The sequence below is a fragment of the Pseudorasbora parva genome, chromosome 10 (assembly GCF_024679245.1).
Source record: "Pseudorasbora parva isolate DD20220531a chromosome 10, ASM2467924v1, whole genome shotgun sequence".
In the NCBI taxonomy this organism is placed as follows: Eukaryota; Metazoa; Chordata; class Actinopteri; order Cypriniformes; family Gobionidae; genus Pseudorasbora; species Pseudorasbora parva.
Window position 1 is genome coordinate 3,743,596 of NC_090181.1, and position 12,845 is coordinate 3,756,440.

General features: G+C 38.5%; 1 protein-coding gene across 1 annotated transcript in view; it reads right to left on the reverse strand.

Moving 5' to 3' along the window:
* LOC137090901 (coiled-coil domain-containing protein 9B) overlaps positions 1-12,845 on the reverse strand; it is a 70,126-nt gene that overhangs the window by 15,729 nt on the left and 41,552 nt on the right. The window contains exon 7 of the mRNA XM_067454898.1: positions 3,091-3,147. Within this exon, the coding sequence (XP_067310999.1) occupies positions 3,091-3,147 (57 nt within the window). The remainder of the gene's footprint in view (positions 1-3,090; positions 3,148-12,845) is intronic.

Here is a 12,845-nt window from a genome sequence, read left to right on the forward strand (position 1 = left end):
GCGCTCCCAGCTTTCACATTACCAATTTTCCATACAAACTGTGCCCTGTTCTGAACTAAACTGCCAGTGTAAAAAACTCCCTTTATATTCTTAAAATTAGAGGAATCACTGCTTATTCTGAATTTTTAAGTTTAGGTTTAAGAGACATGAACAAGTTCTTTGATAAACATCTATGACCTTTAAAATGTCTAGTCTTCATGCTGTATTGATTATTATTGAATAATTATTGTTTCACTAATAATAAACGTGCATTTGCATAAAGCATGCATATTTGTCCATTCCCATGTTGATTAGAGTATTAAAAACTTAATTTAAACGTAATTTAAGATAAATTTACAACTGATAAAAATTTGCGATTAAATTGCGATTAATCGAGAGTTAACTCACGTCAATCATGCGATTAATCGCGATTAAATATTTTAACCGATTGAGAGCCCTAATTTTAATTTAATAAATGTAATTGTTACAGATTTATGCTGATTCTAAACAATTTAAATACATGCATTTCATGTAAAACATGATTATTTGAAAAAAAACGATGCAAATACTTGATGATAAGCTCTGGCATGATTTTATTGAATGCAGAAATCTTGCCTGTGTCTAAATCTGCAGTTCGTCTGTCAGACATGTGTAAACAGTCTAATTTGACAGATGAATTTGTGGCTTATTACTAAGTCTTATTGACCAACACAAAGATTAAGGGCTCTATCACACACCCGGCGCAATGCGACGCCAGGCGTGACGTTACTGAAGGGGGGAGTGGGCCGACACCCTTGCCTCTTCATCATATGCATCTTCATCATATGCATCTTATCCTTTTGAATGATTTTTAATAACCTCATGAATTAAATAATCAGTTATTATCCTTTCAAAATAATGAATTATTGACAAGAAATTTTATTTGATCATTAATACATTTAACTATTATTTAATATGATTTTGACTCTATGTCTGCTGTATGGTGTCGAATTTGCTTTCCAGAGACGGTCTGACAAAGACAGTCTGACCCCTATCTATGTGCCCTGACATAGATAGCCTGACCTCTATCTCTGGGTCCTGACCAACAGGGCCTTGGAGAGAAAGTTAGAACTTCCAAGAGGTGAATCCTGCCTGTTGTTAGTAACCCCAGGACAGGAAGGGGTGGGAGGATTTGAGTCTCCCAATTGTGATTTCTTCCCATCTATATAGTGTGATTTTTCCCATTGATAGAAGTACATTTTTGTCTTTATATTTCTTTATAGAATGAGGTAGATGACATTAGTCATACTTTTCTTTCTGGAGATGTGTTTGTCATGTGGTGTTGATATCTTGTCCTGTTGATAAGCTCACTGCTGCGCTAACCTTGGAGGAGAGATGTGCCCTAGAGTCTTGTGTGTGTGTGTGTTACATGTTCTGTGCAGGACTATGGAATGTATTGGACCTCTTTTCTCACACCCTAGACCTCTTGGCGTCTTTCTAGGACTCCCCTGAAGTCAACACTACCCCAATCTTGGGATTGTCTGATGTATACATCCTGATTAACAACAACAACATCTCCTATCTATTCTCGTGTGACACATTGTTTAGACTTTATGCCAATCAGTAATATTCCACGTGTTTGTAATGATGTAAATCATGCCCTTGAAATTGGTATAACTGGTGTGGTAATTTTGTGTAGAGTAGAGTCTGGCCTGACACCGCCCTGAGAGACTCTAAAGCTGACTCTACTGATGAAACTGCAAACTATTCTCCAGTAAAATTATCTCCGATGATTGAACATCCTGACTCCTGGTCTTCATTTCGCATATCTGGTCTATGGGTCAAAACTGTAACCCCTAACATTACGCAAATGTGATCTGCTAGTCTCAGCCTGATGAAGTTCTCTTGTTCACGTCCAGCTCCATGTTATGTTCACCCATGAGCATCTGGTCTAAACCAGGTGTGTGTTCAGGAGCATTGTTGGAGCGTTGCTATTGTGAGGAACTGAAAATGACTGATCATTGACCAACACAAACCTGCTCTAAATCACAGCAGCCATATCACCCTGTAGGTCAAGACTGGTTTCCCACCGAAGCTAAGCTGGGCTGAGCCTGGTCAGTCAGTACCTGGATGGGAGACCAACCGGGAAAACTTGGTTTCTGCTGGAAGAGGTGTAAGTGAGGCCAGCAGGGGGCGCTCAGCCTGTGGTCTGTATAGTACACCTCAGTATAGTAATAGGGACACTATACTGTAACAAGCACCATCCTTCGGATGAGACGCTAACTGATGTCATGACTCTCTGTGGTCATTAAAAATCCCATGACCCTTCTCATAAAGAGTAGAGGTATAACCCTGGTGCCCTTACCAATCATGGCCTCCTAATAATCCCCATCCACCGAATTGGCTCTATCACCCTCTCTCTCCTCTCCACCTATCACTGGTGTGTGTGTGAGCGCTCTGGCACCGCTGTACTGTGGCTGCCGTTGCATTATCCAAGTGGATGCTGCACACTGGTGGTGGTTGAGGAGAGACCCCTGACATGAGTGTAAAGCGCTTTGGGTGTACAGTAATACATATGAATGCGCTATATTAATGCCTCATTCATTCTAAAGTCAATAGCACAGTATTTTTTGTGTTATTTAAAGGGTATGTTAGTAATATGCATCTATAGCTGTACTGCACACACACATTTTTATTATATTTATTATAATATTATAATTATAATTATATTTAAAATAAAAGGATTCCTGTCTGGAGAAGTGTTCAGTCTTTCCGCTCGAATGTAAATACCAAATCCTCCATGGTGTGAGCGCAGATGGCTTTTAAAAGGAATGGGAGATGAGACTCTGATTGGTTTATTGCACGTTACGCCCAAAACACACGCATGACGTGATGTAAGAGACGAGGGACAACCCTTTTGGACCATTTTTCCAGTTGTTAAATTAGCCAAACAGATTGAGACACGCCCTGGGTCATGAGTTTCAGATCACACACTTAGATCATTAAAATAGGGCCCATGACAAGATGGAACGTAATTTTCATGAATTCATGAATTTTTTTATTTAGTGTCCTAACAATATGATTAGTGGCATTTGAACATTTTGTTTGTTTAAGTTAATAAAACACTCTCACCGAGACACTGCGAGATCCTTCACATCGACTCCATTGATCCTGTTGTCCTGTGTCCTCCTAAATAAACACATAGGTGAGAGAGACAATGTTACTGAAACCTCAGGGCAAATATACACACACACACTCTTTACATACAGGTGTATTTAGAAGGCGAGTGGGGTAAGATGTGACGCCCTCTTAATCTGAGCATGTCACCATGTTTAGAACAGGCACATAACACACACTAGCAGGGATGCCCTGCCCTCATGTGGGTGAACACAAGTAATACACTTGCTTTAGTGATAATTATCACCATCACAGCTGCTGTGATGAAAAACTCCCATCTGTTAATGACAAAGCCATGAGACACAATTGAAAACTGTGAAACTGTGGCATAAAATAAAGCAGTTCTCAACTACTAGGGATATGTTAACAAATGTGACCTTGTTGTAAAGTGTTATCGTTGAGCCTATGCAGTTAGTTTCCGGTGTTGGATTTTAAAGGGATAGTTCACCCAAAAATGAAAATTACCCCATGATTTACTCACCCTTAATTCATCATAGGTGTATATCACATTCTTCTTTAGGAAGAATACAATCGGAGATATATTACAATTAAAAGTACATCTATTCATCATAAAAGAGCATCTATCACCATTAAAGTGCATCTGTCCATTCATCATAATAGTGCATCTATCCATCATAATAGTGCATCTATCCATCATAATAGAGCATATATTCATCATAATAGAGCATCTATCGATCATAATAGAGCATATATTCATCATAATAGAGCATCTATCCATCATAAAAGAGCATCTATCCATCATAAAAGTGCATCTGTCCATCATAAAAGTGCATCTATCTATCCATCATTAAAGAGCATCTATCCATCATAAAAGAGGGGCGGCAGTTGCTCAGTGGTTCATGTAGATTGTCTACAAACCGAAAGGTTGATGGTTCGATCCCCGGTTCCACCTGACCAAGTCACGAAGTGTCCTTGAGCAAAACACCTAATCCAGACGAGCTGGATGGTGCCTTACATGGCTGACATCACCGTCGGTGTATGAATGGGTGAATGTGAGAAAAAAATGTAAAGCGCTTTGGATGGCCATAGGGTCTGTTAAAAGCGCTATATAAAATGCAGTCCATTGACCATAAAAGAGCATCTATCCATCATAAAAGTGCATCTTTCATTATAGAAGTGCATCCATCCATCATAAGTGCATTTTTCATTATAAAAGTGCATCTATCCATCATAAAAGAGCATCTATCCATCATAAAAGTGCATCTATCCATCATAAAAGTGCATCTATCCATCATAAAAGAGCATCTATCCATCATAAAAGTGCATCTATCCATCATAAAAGTGCATCTATCCATCATAAGTGCATTTTTCATTATAAAAGTGCATCTATCTAGCCATCATAAAAGTGCATCTATCCATCATAAAAGTGCATCTATCCATCATAAAAGTGCATCTATCATCATAAAAGAGCATCTATCCATCATAAAAGAGCATCTATCCATCATAAAAGTGCATCTATCCATCATAAAAGTGCATCTATCCATCATAAAAGTGCATCTATCCATCATAAAAGTGCATCTATCCATCATAAAAGAGCATCTATCCATCATAAAAGAGCATCTATCATCATAAAAGTGCATCTATCCATCATAAAAGTGCATCTATCCATCATAAAAGAGCATCTATCATCATAAAAGTGCATCTATCATCATAAAAGAGCATCTATCCATCATAAAAGAGCATCTATCATCATAAAAGAGCATCTATCCATCATAAAAGAGCATCTATCCATCATAAAAGTGCATCTATCCATCATAAAAGTGCATCTATCCATCATAAAAGAGCATCTATCCATCATAAAAGTGCATCTATCCATCATAAAAGTGCATTTTTCATTATAAAAGTGCATCTATCCATCATACAAGAGCATCTATCCATCATAAAAGAGCATCTATCCATCATAAAAGTGCATCTATCCATCATAAAAGAGCATCTATCCATCATAAAAGTGCATCTATCATCATAAAAGAGCATCTATCCATCATAAAAGTGCATCTATCCATCATAAAAGAGCATCTATCCATCATAAAAGTGCATCTATCATCATAAAAGTGCATCTATCCATCATAAAAGTGCATCTATCCATCATAAAAGAGCATCTATCCATCATAAAAGTGCATTTTTCATTATAAAAGTGCATCTATCTATCCATCATAAAAGTGCTCCACACGGCCACAGGGGGTTTAAACACATCTAGTACTGTTTGTTCATGAAAATCTGGAACCTGAAGCAAAGCCAGCTGAGAAAGGCAGTCCTAAAGAGAAACACACTATTGTGACAGAAGGAGACTAAAAAACACACTAAAAGTGTCTCTCATTCTGGCACAATGCCTCTCCAATCCCATCAGCTGCATAATAAACCTATTCAGAAGAAAGAGCAGCCAAATGTTCATTAGATGAAACTGTACGGCCAACTATGAACTGAGAGATTTTAGAGCTACACTGCCATCTTTTCAGTCTCTCTCTGCCTCTTGTCCTCCATGATCATAGCATGACGTCAGGTGAAAACGTTCATATTTGACAACTGCTGCGATTGGCAAGGGCAGAGCGCTCAAATGCACTGATGCATTATGGGAGAATTATACTGTATCACATACAGCATATCTATGACTCAGTGAAAGCACGACTCCCACTCGTGTTACTAAAATCTGTCCGTCAGTCACTAAAGCATTTGCTGCACAGAAGTGATGAATATAACATAAAATATAAGTTTTGGCTCAAAATATGGCATGAACTGCTTTTTGAAAAGGTTTGCCACTTCTGATACAGACACTTTCATCATCTAATCAATTCATATACATTTGAGACCTACTTTTGTCATTTCACTCTGAAAATATTACATTAAAGGGGCGGTGTAATGCTGTTTCATGCATACTGAGCTTTTTACACTGTTAAAGACTTGGATTCCCATCCTAAACATAGACAAAGTTTCAAAAACTAATGTTGGACGTTTGATGGAGTATTTCTGTGTTAAAAATACTCCTTCCGGTTTCTCACAAGTTTCGGAGAGTTTTTTTCGAGTATGGCTCGGCTTGACGTTAATAGAGCGGAAGGTCCTTGTATGGGCCGTACGGGCTCTTCTCCCGGTAGGGTGAGCGCGCGCGTGACTAGAGCGAGAGAGGAAATCCACGCGCATAAACACTCACTCAGGTGCAGATCCAGTCGATCCAGGCGCCGCGCTCCACTTTATTCCTATGGGCGACTTCCACGCTTCAGCACAGCATTACCGTAAGGCAGCGCTGCATTTGACCCGATTTGAACGCAGAAATGACGGGAAGCTTCACAACATCGCTTTAGTCGCGTCGCAAAAGTGATCTCCACCGTTCACTGCAGTCAGGACTTCACCAAATCATACCAAAGAAGTGTGTTTTTGACGGAGCGGTCCCAGCGATAAAGGTTCGGTCCTGCTTTGGAAGTAGCCGGTGAGTAAAACTGCTTCAAATGTCTGCTGTCGGCTATCGTCACGTGAGTAAACATCAGTAAATGACACGATCGCGTGCTTCATCATTCAAATGCGCTAACGGTTACTCCACTGTTGTTCTCTGTATAACGTTACACTAGTCTGACGTGCAAAACCGTTTTGCTTGCTACTGCTAAGGTTTAGTCGCATACAATAGTCCATAAACCGAATCATGTCCTCATAAACTGCGAGTAAACACACACAAATGTTGACAGGCCACTAAATACAGTCCATACCACAGAGACGGACGTCCTGCTGCTGCTGTTTCTCCTGTTTAATTTATTTCTGCCTCTGGATCTGATTCTGGATCATCTATTAGCTGAGATCGATAGCCATGGGTTTCTCCACGCTTGAGGACGTCACCGCTTTGTGCGCACTCGTCATTCTTTAGCTCCGCCCACACGATACGCCTCCAGGCGCTCGGTTTTTTCCGGAAAGACTCGGTACAGCCATCCAAAGCTTAAGATTAAATGTGTTTAATGTTCTTAAATGGACTGCATTTATATAGCGCTTTTAACAGACCCTATGGCCATCCAAAGCGCTTTACATTTTGCCTCGCATTCACCCATTCATACACCGACGGCGATGTCTGCCACGTAAGGCGCCATCCAGCTCATCGGGAGCAGCTGGGGTTAGGTGTCTTGCTCATGGACACCTCGACACTTGGTCAGGTGGAACCGGGGATTGAACCACCAACCTTCTGGTTTGTAGACAACCTACATGAACCACTGAGCCACTGCCGCCCCAGATAAAAAAATCGCTTTAAATTTTTTAATTATAAAAACACTGTCCTAACAACAACACAGAAACAAGTTAAACTATTATTTAGGAATACATTTAAGTTAATTTAAATAAATTTGTAGGAAAATAAAATATATATTTTATATAAAAGGTGCATTTCTAAGTTGATATTTATATTTTGAAAAATTAATAATAATAATAAAAATAATAATAATATAGTTTATAATTAATAATATAATATATAATTATTATATATATGTAACGATACGCGTATTCGTATTGAACCGTTCGGTACGAGGCTTTCGGTTCGGTACGCGGTGCGCATTATGTACCGAACGGTTCTTGGTCTAATTAATTAGATTTGGAAAATAAATAAGTATGTAAAATATAATATTATGCGTTCAACAAGGAAGCCAATAACCAAAACGACGTAACAGGCAATGCCCCTTACTAAGAGAAAAAAACAAAAAACTAATATTTTTTAGGCTGCTCAGTCAGGTGCTCGCTTACTCAGTACACGCTGAATGCTCGTCGCAAAATGGCTATTGCGTTTAACAGAGCAGAAATAGAAGATCCTCCAATAACCAACGGGTCTGGTGTGTTGGTGAACTTTGGATTCTCTGTAAGCTATGATGGTGTTGGCAAGAGTGATGGATTAAAAAACAACGGTGTGTCGCATTTGCTACATGACGGTACAGCAGCGGGAATAATTCATGTCATGTCAATCATATATATGTATAAATATATATATAAAAACTATAACTGGAATAAAAAATTTAAGCCAAATATAAAGATAAATACTAGGCAGCATTTAAGTACTAAAATTATTTAAAAAAATATATAATATTTTTTTTTTTTACCAATAATACTTATAATAATAATAATAATAATATAGTTTATAATACAATTAATGATAGAATAATCATATTAAAAATATTTTTAAAATATTAATATTTTAAACAACTAACTAGGCAGCATTTCTAATTTAAGTATTACAAATTTTATTTAAAAAAATACATTTGTAAGAATTTATAATAATAATACTATACTGTTTATAATATAATTAAAAATATAATTAATTATAATTAATAATATATTATAATAATATTATTTAAAAACTACAACTATAATAAAAACATTAAAGCTAAATAGAAATTTTGGGGAAAAACTAATACAAATATAACAAAACAACTAAAACAAACTACAAATAAAATGAAATGAATAATAGCTATATAATAAAATAGTATAAATATAATCTCTCTGTTTTAAAAAAGTAAAATACTGACACTAAGTGAAGTCTGTATCTTAAGACGCCACTGCTGCTCAGATTCACATTCTGTCAGTGTAAGAGTCCGATCAGACAAAAGCGCAGATGATAAAGCACTCCGGCTCGGCCTGTCGTGTCTGTCACACAATGGGCTGCATTATACGGCCCTTTCAGACGCCAGGGGACAGAAGCAGCTGCAGTCCAGACAGTCCAGCCCCGCTGGGTGGAAAACAGGCCTGAACGTCACATCGACACACCCGGAAATTCCCACGTCAGTGAGAATCTGTCAGGCAAATCACACATACATAACACTAAGCACTAAGGCATTTGTGACCCTGGGCCACAACACCAGTCAGAAGTCGCACGGGTACATTTGTGGGAATAGATATGGGTCAAAAATACACACTTTTCTTTTAAGCCATTCATTCAATCATTAGGATATTAATGCTGCCTTTACATGCTATCGGAATCATCGTAAATAAGAGTTTCCAAGGTAAATAGTGCACCTAAATTCAATAGATGGGCGTGCCATAAACTTTAAACATAGTGGCGGGGAGAACTAGCCCAGGGGTTTTCAAGCTGGGGTCCTCCAGAAGGTTGGGGTCCCTAGAAAATTTAGAGAAAATAAGTTTAATTTCTGTTCTAAATGTTTCTATCCTTTCTTGATGTGTACATACTTTCCAGAATTGTATATGTCTGTTTGCTTTGTTTCTTTCTAGTGAGTTTCTCTCACTATAGTCCCCTTTATTTTGCTCAATCACTGGGGTATTAAGGCAGTATTCTTAATGCAGTAAGTAAGGGCGCTTTCACACCTGCCTCATTTAGTTCGGCTGAATCGTACTAGAGTTCGATTCCCTTTTTGGTGCGGTTCGTTTGGTCAGGTGTGAAAGCAGCAATCGCACTCGGGTGCGCACCAAAAGCGGACCAAACAAGCGTACCGAGACCTCCTTGAAGAGCTGGTCTCGGTAGGTTTTCAAACGAACTCTGGAGCGGTTCATTTGTGGTGAGAACGTGATCCGACCTCGAACAGAACCAACTGCAAAAGTACTGATCATTTTTGGACTGAACCAGCTGCTGTAGTTAGCTGCGCTGACATTGTGTGCATGACATTATTACCTGATAGATCGTTGGAAATATTTTCGGGAAGATGAGCTTGTCAGTAAGAATTATTGCATGCCTCCGCTTGAAGTGACGAGCGATGCGCACTCGCCGTCTGCAGTGCATTAGAGCGTTGTTTTCACGTCACATCCGCGCTTCATTATAGAAATGTATTGTTTGCATACTGTGGTAAATACACACAGTGTAGTAGATTATGGCCAGGGACAAAACTAGCCCTCGTAGTCGTCTCTCCATAGTGTTATTATAGTTTGCTGGCTTTGCCTCTTCTGTTGGAATTTTCCTACACGTAGATTCTGACCAATCGAAAAGCAGTTTAGGAAATACGCCATGGCCAATGAGTGATGTGGATGTTGTCACGTGCCTGCGTTTTGGTTCGTTTCAACTGGTTCGGACCAAAGCAATCAGTGCGGTGTGAAAAGGAGCAAAAAAGCTGAAAAATGCAACAATGTATAATTGTTTGCCCTTGGTTCGGACCAAATGAACCGAACTAGAGATGTGAAAGCACCCTAAGCTGCTTGCATACATTTATTGTGAAAGTCGCTTAATTTTTCATTGAAAAATGTTCTACCTAACAGGTTTATATCCAACATTACGTGCAGCCAATTTAAGTTTGGAAACAATGTTGTATTTATAATGTCTATTTACTATTTATCTAACAGTTTAAATGTTTTTACACACATAAAAATATATACTGTAGATGGATTTTAGGTTCATCATATTTGGGGGTCCCTGGCATCATAAAGTTCGAAAACCCCTGAACTAGCCTACTGCTGTAACAAGTAGCTATGATTTATAAGCTTTTACCCCAAAACTGCTAGATCCTAGCCTGACAAGCCAGACCCACATCAAGATGTTTGGTCTGGAAACTCACCATTGACAGCTCAATCCGAGGGGCGGATAAACGGTTGTCTTTCAAACTCCCTCTGCACGCGATAGGATAGCGCTACACCAACCAGAGCAACGAAGGTGAAGCAGAGCTCGCTGACAGATTAAACATTCGCCGTATCCGGTCGGCTTAACTCAGAACACATCTTCCCTTCTTAAGAATGACTTCAGTGCCGTTCTTTGTTCTTTTCTCAGAGAAAAGCTTAACTCCAAGTCTTCCAGAGTCGCGGTCAAAGCTGATTCGAAAGACCGCTGCCGTTCGCCAGTTTCTGTGTTTACTAGAAGCACGCAAAGGCAACTCGGCCGTCGTCATTATGGCCCCGCCCACCGACTCTATACACGATGTGATTGGCCCGGCAAGAGTTAGGCGATTACAGCTCAGAAGGGTATTGAGAGTTGCTAGACGACACTCGCGGGCAGATTAGATTTGCTGCCGCTAGGGTGCTTCTAGATTTCTAGGCTAGCTAGGTCTGTCAATAGTCTTGTCTTTTATTGTAGCTAGTGTAGGCCTATATTTCCATAGGCTACACTAATCATTTGAAGTGTAGACTATTGTAGCCTATGTTTTATAGCTACACAGCGTAAATTTGACCGAGATTGCAGAATCTAACATTGTAAATGTTTATTGTCAGTGTAGGCTATGTGACACTATATATAATTGTGGGTTTTATAAAATTTACCCAATAAATGTAGAAGAGAATAAACATGGTGTCCTCCATGATTCCTGTTCATTTCGACAACAAAGCTCTTGAATGCAACAAGCTCGTAATCATGACTTCTAGGGATGAACCGAAATGAAATTCTTGGCCGAAGCCGAAACCGAATAATAATGAGATGCTTGGCCGAAGGCCAAATACCGAACGCGGTGTTTCGCATTTTTTCCATTTATTTGGCCATTTTTTTTACCATTACAATAATTAAATAGTAAAAATTTGCTTTTTACTATTTTGTGTTGCTTTTCAGAGAAATAAATCAAATAACAAAAATACAATTTCTAAATATTTATTTAACACTGAAAATTTTTTTAACATTCCAGCAGATATTATACAAACTAAGCACAACATAACTTAAAATAAATAATTAGTAAAATAAAAATATATATTTTTCTTTGGCCATCTTTGAAGCCCCCCTTCTTGAATAGCCTATGTTAGGCCTATAACTGACTGCTGAAGAATGTAACTCTATATGTCTACAACAACAAACGTGCCTTGAATAGTGCAAAAAATGTGGATGAACCCACAACAAATAAATAACTGTCCTAGACATAAGCCTACTTAGCCTACTTCTTCAGGAAAAGTGGCAGGTTCTTCTTTATGAAAAGTAGCTTCTCTGCTTTCTCACATGAAAGTCAGTTCCTCTTCTCATCGAGTACATGAGATGCAGCACTAAACAGTGCTTCCACACTGCTGACATGTTTGCTGCATAAAGTGCGCGCCTCTCACTCTACGTGGGTTACTATTTGATCACGTCATTAAAAACGTCATTGTTCGGCAAAAATTATTCGGCCTTTTTACTTATTCGGTTAAAATAAAAAGTAAATTTCGGTTGCCGAACATTCGGTGCATCCCTAATGACTTCTGAAGTGGGAAGTAGGACATTTCCGATAGCACGTGAAGGCAGCATTAGATCATGTTCCATGAAGTTATTTGGTAAATTTCCTACTGTAAATATATCAAAAATGTATTATTAGAAGTAATTTGCATTACTAAGGACTTCATTTGGACAACTATAAAGGAGATTTTCTCAATATTTAGATTTTTTTGCACCCTCAGATTCCAGATTTTCAAATCGTTGTATCCCAGCCAAATATTGTCCTATCATAACAAACCACTAGGGCTGTCACTTTTTATTCGATATTCGAATATGCATTCGAACATGACATGAAATATCTGTAATCGAACTATAAATAAACTATCCGGTTTTACAAGTTACAAGTGCTACATTACAAGTGCCATGTAGCGCAATTTTTATTAAAGTCGGATGCGTTTACATGGAGCACTGTAAGCAGTTTAAAAGTCCAATCTGAATGAAAATGCTCCATATAAACACCTGATCAATCGTAATAAAAATGGCGTAACTGAATGAAATTGTTATCGTTTTGAGATGGGTGGGATAAACGTCTTCATGAATCGATCAAACGAAACATTTCACCATGTAAACGACCTGACCGGATTACTTTTGAGTGCGTCCTTATATAACCAAGCATGTTGACAAGAGA